An 11,852-nucleotide genomic window follows, 5' to 3' on the forward strand; every position below is an offset into this window, starting at 1 on the left:
ATCTTAGATCCGACATTTCAAAGTATTTTATTTTTAATTTTTTTATACAAATTGTATGAATATAAAATTTAGTACGTGCCATCTTATCATTGGGGCACACCTATAAAAAATATTAAAAATAAATTTTTGATAAAATATAATGATCAAAATACCTCTTGAAGTTTTTAGGTGTATTTTGGTCATTTTATTTTATTAAAAATATTTTTTTTATATTTTTCGTTAGTGCGAGTTTAATAGAGAAATGAACGTTCAAAATTTGGTGTCAAAATAATTTATAGAAAAAAATTAAAAATAAAATAATATTGAAACATTGTGATTGGGGTAATCTCAGCTCTCCATTCAGAATAGACGGCTAGATAAGGGGGAAAACAGAACTTCCCAGCTGTAGGGGAAGCATAGAAACCTTGCCCATATGTGATTGCAAGACTGTGATTTATGGTCATGTTTTTAGAGAATCAAATTATGGAAGCTGATAGATTGGGGTGTTGTTTTGTCAAGACCTTGCCCATATGTGATTGCATGACTGTGATTTATGGTCATGTTTTTAGAGAATCAAATTATGGAAGCTGATAGATTGGGGTGTTGTTTTGTCAAGACCTTGCCCATATGTGATTGCATGACTGTGATTTATGGTCATGTTTTTAGAGAATCAAATTATGGAAGCTGATAGATTGGGGTGTTGTTTTATCAAGTTTAAGTGTGGTGATGTTTTTAACGTAATTTTTAGCTTTTTTTGTAATTTTTTTTTTTGGTGTTTGTTACCTTTTTGAATTATGTACTCTGTAATGGATGTTCTGATGAAATGAATGGTTACCTGGTTCTCAAGAAAAAAAAAGCGGCAGAAAGTCTACGTTTTTTAGCGGAATAAGAGAGAGAAAGTCTAGATAAATAAGATATGAAGAGAGAGAGTGTGTTGACCACAGAGAGTGCAATGGGTTTGGAGTTTGAAATCCAAAGGTATATGGAAAGTCCCTGTAGAGAGAGTGAGGCTGTCTTTCTGGCAACAATGACTGCAAGTTCGAATTATTCTTCTTCTGTGTATGATTGCTTTTCATCCTTAGTCTTTGGCGCCTTTTATATTATCCTGACCAACCCTTTTTATGGCCCCAAGGCTTCTGACTCGTACCAGACAGCCCATATCCTCAGACCCATTAAACCTTTTTTTTTTATCCTTTTACACGTGATAAAGAAAGAGAAAGATTTTCCGTTTCTTTTTCGTCTTACTATTTCTCTCTCTACGTATTTTATGTTCTCTCTCTATAAACATATCGTCGTATGCATGCGTGTAAGGGGAGTGATGATGAACAAAAGGAAGATTTAATATCAAGCAGAAGAATAGCAAAAAAGATGAACCCGTTTTCTTAGCAGATAAACCGGAAAAAAACCCAGAAATCTAGAGAGAGAATCGAAGCATTACTTCTCTCTAAGTTTATTACTTGTGGAAACACTCTGAAGTTGCAGTCTGCCTTCTGGGTTTTTGGGCTTTGGGTCTTCTTACATTTTAACCGAGTTTTGAGAGAGAGAGTAATAATAGTTGTCGTTTTGAAATACTCAGAAGCCATTAGCAAGACCTGGTGTTCTTCTCTTTCTCTCTCTAGCATTTCTCCGAGGAGACAATTTGGGTTGTTGGGTTTTGTTCGAGATGAGAGAAGAAACAGAGAATCACGTGGTTTTGAAGAATCAGAAGCCATTAACGAGTATTCAGAACGAGAAGAAAGCTCAAGAACCCCATTCTCAGGTCAAGATCAAAGGGAGAAGAAGACAGAGGGGTAGAGCGAGAAAGGAAGGAAAACTCAATGGAATTCAACATGGAGGTGGCGCTAATGGAAGTGAAATGGAGACGAGTCCTCCTTCAAGCAAAAGCTTCAGGTTTCCTCTTAGACCGGGGCAAGGCCAGTTAGGAACCAAGTGTTTGGTGAAAGCAAACCATTTCCTTTCTCAGTTTCCTGGCAAAGACGTTACTCAGTATCATGTGAGTATTCATTTTCACAAACCTTTCTTTGTTAATTTTCCTTTGTTCCTTTTGTTGCAGTAGAAGAGAATTGATCAACGGGTCTCTGCTTCCCTCCCCCCTCTCTCTTTCTCTCTATCTCCCTCCCTCCCTCCCTCCCTCCCTTTCTCTCTCTCTCTTAATGGCTCTCTCTCTCTACTTGGTGAGTTTTTTGTAGGTTACTATAACACCAGAGGTGGTCTCTAAGAGGATGAACAAGGCTGTGATGGCAGAGCTGATAAAGGTTTACAGGGAAACAGATTTGGGAATGAGGCTTCCAGCCTATGATGGGGCTAAGACTTTATACGCCGCTGGTGAACTTCCTTTCACTTCAAAGGAGTTCACCATCTGGCTTGTTGATGAAGAGGATGGAGTTGATGGCTCAAAGTAAGGTTTCTCTCACTAAAACCTCTCTCTATCCTCTCTCTCTCTATATATCTCTGTCTTCTATTTTGTTGGAAATATCTGTTAGACTTTGAAATCTGTATCTTATTTTATCGAGTAATTGGGCAAGTTCAGTGCATGTTGGTGTCTTGTCCTTTTCTCCTTTTCTCCTCTTTTCATTTTTGTTCTTTTTGGGTTTCTCTCCCCCTTCTCTATTCTCTTTTGCCTTTGTTTGGTTGTTGTCATACCTGATCCAGTTTGCATTATTGTGAATTTGTACTTATTTACATGGATGTAAATATGCCTGGTTCTTGAGTGATTGATATATTTAATGGAATCCATTTCCATGCACATTAAATCAAGGGTTGTGTAGATATAACATGGAAAACTATGTCTTTCATCTCAGAGATGCTGTTTACTTTTCTGAAAGCTTTTTGTTGGTGACTCAAATGATGTTTGCACTGCTGGTTCATTGCTTTCTTACTCTTTTTCTTTAGTTTTTAATTTTTAATTAATTCCCTTTCTTGCTTTAAGTATCTCCTTTCTCTTCTTCCTCTATTAGTACTGTAACAAAATATGTGGCACTGTCACTGTGGCTTTGAGCTTATTTTGAATATCTATCAGCTCTTTTATTCATGGACTCTGGGAAAGAAGTGCTAGCCATTGAACTCATTAATATATGAGTCTTAAGACTTTATTTTGAAGTTTCTACTAGTGATTAAAAAGTAGGAATTGAGTGGGGACTTGCAAGGGTCTCGATCTCAAGTAGCACCAGTCCGACTCAGGTGAGTCCACATTGGACAGGGAAGTTTTGAGAAGGAAAATTAGAAAAATATGAGAAACTGGGAGACTCAGGTGATTATGTGGTTGTGGTGAGGAATTGCCTGGTCCCTGATCTCGTCCAACTCAAGGGAGTCCAGAGTCGGACTGCAATTTTTTAACTCTGATTCTTATCTTCAGGATTCTGGACTAGACCAAGGAAATCTTATTTTGATTTTTAAGGGATACTCTTTTTTCTCCTCTCTCTCTCTCTCTCTCTCTCTCTCTCAATTTCTATTGATGTTTTTCCTGTTTGGCAGAAGAGAGAGAGAATTTAAGGTGGTTATTAAGTTTGTTGCTCATGCCAACTTGCAACATTTGGGTGAATTTCTAGCTGGTAGACGAGTGGACGCCCCGCAAGAAGCTCTCAAGGTTCTTGATGTAGTCCTAAGGGAACTCTCAAGGCAAAGGTGCGCTTTTTTAAAAGTGAGTTTCTTTGATAGTATGCTGCCTTTTGTTGTTTTTTTTTTAGTAAAGTTAACTGTATTTCATTGGCCAAAATGACCGAAGTTACAAGAGGTGTGGCGATCCCGAGGTATCGCACTATTCGGGCCCAATCAGGGACGAAGCAGTGTCTGCCTGCCTTTTGTCGTTATAATTAAGATTAGCTTTTGTTCATGTTCTGAGTCCTAAATTCCTTCTAAACCGGAAAGATTGAATTTTTATTTTATTCATCAATTGGATTATTGTCTATAGGTACTGTCCCATTGGGAGATCCTTTTATTCCCCTGAGCTTCGAAGACCACAAAGGCTTGGAGATGGGTTGGAGTCATGGTGTGGTTTCTACCAGAGTATCAGGCCTACACAAATGGGGCTTTCCCTAAATATCGGTAGATTTTTTTCTCATCCTAGATGAATTTACTTTGCATGTTGTAGAAACCAATGTTATAAGCAGCGCAATATTTTATTGTTCTTTTCTTGATTTTGCTAGATATGTCGTCAACTGCTTTTATTGAACCGCTCCCTGTTGTTGAGTTTGTGGCTCAAATCTTAAACAAAGACGTATTATCTAGGCCACTGTCCGATTCTGAACGTGTTAAGGTAGCCTTCTTCCTTTGATTTGTTTTGGACCTAGTGAAATACACATTCCTTTAACAAATATAATAAGAATATAGTAGGAACATTAATGATATAATACATAGTATCACCTTATTGCAAAGATCAAGAAGGCTCTTCGAGGTGTGAAAGTAGAAGTCACACACAGAGGAAATGTGCGTCGGAAATATCGAATTTCAGGATTGACATCACGACCCACTAGAGAGCTTGTGTAAGAATCTTTATCTTTCTCTTTCTCTTCTTCTTTTCCTAGGTGAGTAATAAGCTTGGGGTAAGCAGTATCCCTGCTAATCCATATATGAGATCAATTCACATCTTATACTAATACTATATACATTCATTTGATTTTGTTTTGTTATCCTGGGCTTACTAAGATGCTTATGCGTCAAATGTGCATTCATATGTTTCAGGTTTCCTGTTGATGACTTGTTAAACATGAAGTCAGTTGTTGAATATTTCCAAGAAATGTATGGATTCACTATCCAATACACACATCTACCATGCCTTCAAGTGGGAAATCAGAAAGTAAATTATCTGCCGATGGAGGTAAGCATCTTTAACTGTGATGACCTTCCTTGACATGTGAGGTGAGCATATCTAACTATGATGTCTTTCCTTGGGATTGGTTTACTTTTGTCTATATAACTGAGACTCCATATGTTGGTTGTAAATCGTAGACATGCAAAATTGTGGAGGGACAACGTTATACAAAGAGATTGAATGAAAAACAGATCACCTCTCTTTTGAAAGTTACATGTCAAAGACCAAAGGACATGGAAACAGATATTCTACGGGTACAAATGTGACTGCAATTGTTCTGTGTGCATGGAGAGAGAGAGAGATTGTGATTTTGTTGAACTCATAAATTTGCTCTTATGCCAAGAGAGAATAACTTTTCCTGGATCTATTTGAGAATGCTATTTCTTGCAGACTGTGCATCATAATGCATATGACCAAGACCCATATGCAAAGGAATTTGATATTAAAATCAGTGAAAATTTGACCCCTGTTGAAGCACGGATCCTTCCAGCACCTTGGGTAAATTTGCACCTCAAGCCATTGACTTTCATTTCGATTTAAAGTTTGTGCCTCCTTCACCAAGTACTGGCTCAGAGATTGATTGAGAGCAAAAGTGTTTTTTGTTTGAATAGCTTAAATATCATGACTCTGGAAAAGAAAAAGATTGCTTGCCTCAGGTTGGTCAGTGGAATATGATGAACAAGGTACCGCCCTGTCCACACTTTTTTTTTTAAGTTGTTTTATTCTACTCTTTTGGTAAGGAACAAAACTTCAAGCTAAGGATCAATATAATGACAGATTGAATTATATTGGCCTCCATGATTAATTGGTATTTTTCTTATGAACAACTGCATACTCTTTTTGGTGAATAACAGAAAATGATCAATGGGAGCACTGTGAACCATTGGGCATGTGTTAACTTCTCCCGGAGCGTTCAAGATCATGTCGCCCGTGGGTTTTGCAGTGAGCTGGCTAAAATGTGTCAAGTCTCTGGCATGGTAAATCTTGTGTTTTGCCAAACCTTCTTTTTACCTTTTTTTTTTTGTTTTCTTTTGGACAAGTTACCAAAACCTCTATCTTCTTGCAAGATGCCATTTTTCTGAGAAAAGTTGTGCATTTTTTGGAAATGATATTTTGATGCTTAGACATGAAAGACTTTTATACTTAAATAAATTCAATTTCAGAAATTTATAGGGAAAACTATTCCTTGTACCTTTATAATTCTCGTTTGGGTTTTACATTTTTCCTGAATTTTATTTTTATTTATATTTATGCTTATATTTGATTCTTCTTACTTCCTTTGGGGTTTCCTTTGAAAACCGTTTTCTTTTTAAATTCTTCCAAAAATTAAATCCCTAAGAAATTTCCAAGAGAACTTTGTTGTTACCATTCAAATTTGCTTGTTTTCCATTTTCTCTTCTCTTTGCTGCCTTGCATTTCAATGTTTCGTGAACCATGCTGTAAATTAGCCAGCCAAGGATTTTCTTTCTCTAGATGGTTTTCTTATTTTTAAGAGTTTAACTAGAGTTGGGGTCAATCTATTATGCTATAGGTATTCAATCCTGAACCCATTATCCCTATCTACAATGCCTGGCCCGAACAAGTGCAAAAGGCTTTGAGACATGTCTATAACGCAACCATGAACAAGCTCAATGGGAAAGAGCTAGATCTACTCTTGGCCATTCTACCTGATAATAATGGCTCTTTGTATGGTATGTCTTTCCTCATATTATGTTGATTTTGTCCGGTCTTCTAAATTAAATTTCTATTTGCAAATAGTATATGACGCTGATTAGCAGATGTTTGAATGGTTCAAACCTGAAGAATATTATCGAATTTGCAGGTGATCTTAAACGGATATGTGAAACTGACCTGGGCCTGATATCTCAGTGCTGTCTCACAAAGCATGTGTTCAAGATAAGCAAACAATACTTGGCAAATGTCTCTCTAAAGATTAACGTTAAGGTCAGCTGGAAAAACATGTTAGGAAGCATTAAATCATAGAGAACTATGTATCAAATTTCCTTTTGAACTGTATTCTAGTTTACAGAATCAATTCTGCACAAATCTTTATTTGATACTGGTGTTTGACTGTATGCGAGAGAGAGAGAGAGAGAGAGAGAGAGAGAGAGAGAGAGAGAGAGAGAGAGAGAGAGAGAGAGAGAGAGAGAGAGAGAGAGAGAGAGAGAGAGATTACACACTATTTTTGGTTTAGAAAGAGATTACACTATTTTTGGTTTGACCATGACGTGTGTATATGTGTTTATCTGTGTATATATGTGTGTCTGTGTGCGTGTATTTATTTGTTATTTATTTGTTTTTGGGCTAAGTCGATATGCATATGTACATACATATGTACTTTGTCTCAGATGGGAGGAAGAAATACTGTTCTTTTAGATGCTATCAGTTGGAGGATACCATTGGTTAGTGACATACCTACCATAATATTCGGAGCCGATGTGACACATCCAGAAACAGGGGAAGATTCCAGTCCATCTATTGCAGCGGTAATAACTATTCTTGGTTTCTTCTTTTCAGTTTCTAGTTACCATCTTGTGTTTTCTGAAACCATTTTGTTGGTTCTTTGTTTTTATATAATTTCCCATTTTATAAGTTCTTTTATTGTTTGTGAAATCACTAACGTGGGTGTTTCAGATACTGATATATTTTATGATTTCATGTCGCAGGTTGTAGCTTCTCAAGACTGGCCAGAAATAACTAAATATGCTGGGCTGGTTTGCGCACAGGCTCATAGACAAGAGCTTATCCAGGATCTGTTCAAGACCTGGTATGATCCTAATAGAGGCACAGTCTATGGTGGAATGGTTAGGTATGTGGTGCCGTTACTATTATGTTTCGTTTATTTTTTATTTTTTTGGTCTTGACAGTAATTTGTCTCTAATGATGGTTGATATTGTTATACTTTACTATTGGTAAGAATGTTTTCCTCAAAATGGTTGATTCACCCCTTAAAATGTAATTATACTAATGTATGTTTATGCTCCTTAACCTGAACCTTAAACTGTAACTAGAGATTCTGACATTCTCATACAATTGGCATGGGACACCAGGTTTTGAATTCTGTCCATAGCAAGAGAACAACATAATCTCATAAAATTTGCTGCTATAAACTTCCAAGGATTTGTTTGTTGATGCTTCATGCTCTGTTGGTATTATTTAACGTCCATGTTGTGAATTCATGATTCAGTCAAATATAATCTACATAAATGAAGAGAGAGAGAGAGAGAGAGCTTTGCCGAATAGTTTCTGTTCTCTCAAGATGAAAAGTATATGTTTTTCTGGTTTTCTTAGTTTTTACCAAATGATTTGTCCTGCAGAGACCTCTTGATGTCCTTCAAAAAGGCAACTGGCCAGAAGCCACTGCGAATCATCTTTTACAGGTGTGTTAGACACGAATTTATCTGCATAGTGTGCATGTGTACACATTAGGTTCTTACCAGTATTATGTTTTCAAGTTATTAATCCATGGGGTTGAAACTAAACTTCAGGGATGGCGTGAGCGAAGGTCAATTTTATCAAGTGTTACTTTATGAGTTAGATGCCATCCGTAAGGTGGGTTCTTGTGGTCTTTCTCTCCTCTCTCTCTCTCTCTCTCTCTCTCTCTCTCATTCACTGGAATGGTTTACTCTGTATAGGCTTGTGCTTCACTTGAACCAAACTATCAACCTCCAGTCACATTTGTGATTGTCCAAAAACGACATCATACACGACTGTTCCCCAACAACCCTAAGGAGAAAGGGAGTACCGACAAGAGCGGCAATATTTTACCTGGTGCAATTTATCTCCAAAGATTTTATCTTGCTTCTTTTTTTCTTTTTTTGGGAGTAAGATAAAAAAATTACTAAACATATTTTTTATGGTTGCTTCATAGGCACTGTGGTGGATTCGACTATTTGTCATCCTACTGAGTTCGATTTTTACCTATGCAGCCATGCTGGTATTCAGGTAAACATACACTTAATGGAATTTGAAAATATTCCTAGTTTGGTCACTTTTCGTAATTTATTTATGGGAAGACTTTCTGTGTGTGTCCTTGGTAACTTTGCACTATAATGCTCCCGACCTGAAAATCACTTTCAATGTGGGTAAGGGATCCATATTCCATAAAAGCTCCAAACATCTCCAATCATGGTGCTCCATAAATTATTTGGTTTTTCATCCTCCAAATAGTCAGATTTGGTTTTTCATCCTCCAAACAGTCAGATTTGGTTTTCCATCCTCCAAACAGTCAGATCTAGAGCTTGCAGTGCCAGGCCAATTTTTTTTGAGGAAGTTGTTTTCAGAGTGGCTTCTCCAAATAAGATTTGATTTGGAGAGGTAGAACGGCCCCAAATCCACTAGATGCACTGGTTCATTAAAATGGAAGGCCCGGATTTGATTTGGCAGTGTAATATATTTGGATAATGTTTGGAGCCCCTCAATTATTCTTTTTTAGGGGATTGTTTTTGGAGAGTAGAGTGATGCACAACGTCTTCGGGTTTCTCACCCACCTCGAGGGGTTTCCTGAGATGTGGGAAGATTATAGTCTAATATTTCCAGGGTCACCTAGAAGGGGTGTGGTTTGTATAAGGCTGAGGCCCTAAACAATCAAAGTAAGGCGCACCTTTATATAGTATCAAAAGATGTCGTATTAGTACCGAAAATCTTTATGATAGCTTCAAATTTTATTTTTATCTCTAATCATAAAATTTAAAGCTTCAAAAATAGTGTAGATCAAGTATATCTACGAACACTTTAAAATCTTGAATATTGACAGTCTAGATAATGTATTACAAGGTGCACTATTTCCAAAATCTTAAAGTCCATTTTTGTTTTACGTCCATATATCTGAAGGTCAAGATGATTGGATTTCAGCGTTTTTTGGCTTCAAAACAACTTCTTCTAGTGAATTTTTGAGGTGCACCTTAGTTTGATTGTTTACAGCCTCAACCTTATATAAAAATTTTCCCACATAGAATGTCTCACTTCATGTAAATAGTGGAGGATGCTCTTTCCGGATCCAATTTGCATCTCGGCGAAAGGGAGAGAGTCCACATTGGTCCTCTGCGTGGTCTATTTTTTTGAGTTTTATTTATGGAAAGCTAACTTTTGCCAACCTTTTTTATGAAAACCTTTTTGCCAACCTTTTTGGGTATTGCTTATTAAGAGTTGATACAGAGTGGAATGAAGTCTTGGAGAGGCATTTTTATACTGCTTTTTACTGAATTTGGTGTAGTTTTTAATAAACCAGCTTATTAGTGACCATTTTTCTTAAATTTCCTTTTGGAAATTAACTGAAGGTGCTTGGCATTTATCAGGGAACAAGCAGGCCGGCACACTATCATGTGCTGTGGGATGAGAACAACTTCACAGCTGATGGTATACAGTCTTTGACAAACAATCTCTGTTACACGTGAGTGTAAAAAATTAGGGCTCCTGTATATCAATTTTCTTTCTTTTCTGGCTTTTTACAAGCATTTTGTTTATTTACTATAAAAATGTATTTTGTATTGTGTAGGTATGCACGCTGCACACGTTCTGTCTCAGTGGGTAAGTTTAAAGATTTGCACACAATATCTCACTTTGTTGGAAAGATCTCATTTTCTTGACCAAACAAATGCGCTTGTTTGTTGAATTCAATAACAATGGCAACTTGAAGTTTGGTACAAAGATAGGAAAATTCGTTTGGCATGCCAAAATACCCTTAATTCAGTGCATTTTTAGTCAGTGTTGAGTGTTTCTCTTCTAACTTTTTTTAAAACAATTCTTATTGAATTGCATGAAATGGGATGATGTGAATGAAGTTCCTCCTGCTTATTATGCACACCTAGCGGCATTTCGGGCGAGGTTTTATATGGAGCCCGACAAGTCTGAATGTGGGTCTCATGTGGTGGGAGGTGGTCGGAACAATTGTTTGTCAAATCAGTCTGGTGTCCGGCAATTGCCTGCGCTGAAGGAAAATGTAAAGAAGGTGATGTTCTATTGTTGATGATGTGATGTTAACAATGATGGTAATTTTGAAAATCACGGTGATAGTGATGGTGAAGATGATGATCCACCATTTATTCTTTTCATTGTTTAACGTGTTTATGTTTTGTTTATGAAGAGAAAGGAAATGACGAGATTTCATGTCAGCATGTGCCGCAATGCTCCTGCAAATTTTATGTATTGTGAGCTAATATGACTGAATCATGTAGATTTTGTTGACAAAGAATTACAGAAAAGCAAAATAACTATGGATCCGAAGGCTTAGTAACCAGTTGTATGAGATAGTGATATTCTTTATTGATGTCTTGTTCTTACCTTGTCGAAGTTACTATTCAGGTGTAGGTCCAACTCTTTTGGCATTGTGCATCCTGTAACTTCAATTCCAAATCATATCAATATAAAATTTCAAATTAACATAAAACTCAAAAGATTCCCAGCTCCCGTCTGGGCATTTTGTCCATTTATCCCATTGGGCAAAAACGAGTGTTTCAAAACCTGGATTGGTGGGCATAGTATAGTGTCCATATACCCTCTTTGGTAAACCTAGTGTTTCAAAACCTGGATTGGTGGAAAAGATTGTTTGCCCACAGAGTTGTGCTTAGTGATTTGAAAAACTGGATTGGTGACCTTGATTAGCCTATTCACCGATCCGAATCACCATTTTACTATGCAGAAAAAGGAGTGAACCAGCAAAAAAAGCATGTGAAAAAATAGTGGAATTGTCAAAAACCTATCCGGATTGGTGAATAGGCTATGTGGATTGCTGTTTTATTGAAAAGAATCGTTTGCTTTACTGTGCGGAATCGTTGACTCGGTTGTTTTCTTATATATATACATAGAACTAGAATGGGGTGACCGAATCTCGGCTCGGACTGGGCGATTTTGTGCCAATCCAACATATATAAAACAAGGGAGTTTGGGTTTGGTACTTGGAACAAGTAGGGTAGTTTCATCATTTGACTTTGGCCAAATAATTGAGCTTGGTCAATGAAATAAATGCAGCTACCTTATATCGCATCCGATGGCAAAATTAATGCGACCATCCTGTATCAAAGATAAATGGTTTTATTATATATTTTCCTTGATATAAGTACCT

General features: G+C 36.9%; 1 protein-coding gene across 9 annotated transcripts; it reads left to right on the top strand.

Annotated features, from left to right (window-relative positions):
• The first annotated feature begins 1,335 nt into the window (after positions 1–1,335).
• Positions 1,336–10,902, top strand: LOC18429573 (protein argonaute PNH1). 9 transcript variants are annotated; one of them, XM_020664346.2, is made up of 22 exons: positions 1,336–1,972; positions 2,169–2,377; positions 3,454–3,603; positions 3,890–4,023; positions 4,125–4,234; positions 4,336–4,460; positions 4,660–4,795; positions 4,927–5,043; positions 5,180–5,287; positions 5,401–5,472; positions 5,644–5,766; positions 6,321–6,480; positions 6,612–6,733; positions 7,138–7,275; positions 7,456–7,598; positions 8,107–8,169; positions 8,278–8,341; positions 8,425–8,560; positions 8,661–8,734; positions 10,087–10,181; positions 10,287–10,318; positions 10,573–10,902. In XM_020664346.2, the coding sequence occupies exons 1-22, from the start codon at positions 1,643–1,645 to the stop codon at positions 10,755–10,757; spliced, it is 2,826 nt and encodes a 941-aa protein (XP_020520005.1). In that variant the 5' UTR covers positions 1,336–1,642; the 3' UTR covers positions 10,758–10,902. The 9 variants fall into 9 exon arrangements, with proteins under 9 accessions (XP_020520005.1, XP_006838921.3, XP_020520006.1 ...); XM_006838858.4 differs by having other exon boundaries at positions 4,354–4,460; XM_020664347.2 differs by having other exon boundaries at positions 3,528–3,603.
• The last annotated feature ends 950 nt before the right edge of the window (positions 10,903–11,852 follow it).

This window comes from Amborella trichopoda, chromosome 3 (assembly GCF_054954075.1).
Source record: "Amborella trichopoda isolate Santa Cruz 75 chromosome 3, AtrichopodaSantaCruz75HAP2 v2.0, whole genome shotgun sequence".
NCBI lineage: Eukaryota > Viridiplantae > Streptophyta > Magnoliopsida > Amborellales > Amborellaceae > Amborella > Amborella trichopoda.

Bases quoted from the DNA above. Each gene is read 5' to 3' on its own strand.
- LOC18429573 (XM_020664346.2), top strand. From the start codon at position 1,643: ATGAGAGAAGAAACAGAGAATCACGTGGTTTTGAAGAATCAGAAGCCA. The intron at 5,473-5,643 runs GTACCGCCCTGT...GGTGAATAACAG, and splicing joins AGTGGAATATGATGAACAAG to AAAATGATCAATGGGAGCAC. The intron at 7,599-8,106 runs GTATGTGGTGCC...TTTGTCCTGCAG, and splicing joins GTCTATGGTGGAATGGTTAG to AGACCTCTTGATGTCCTTCA.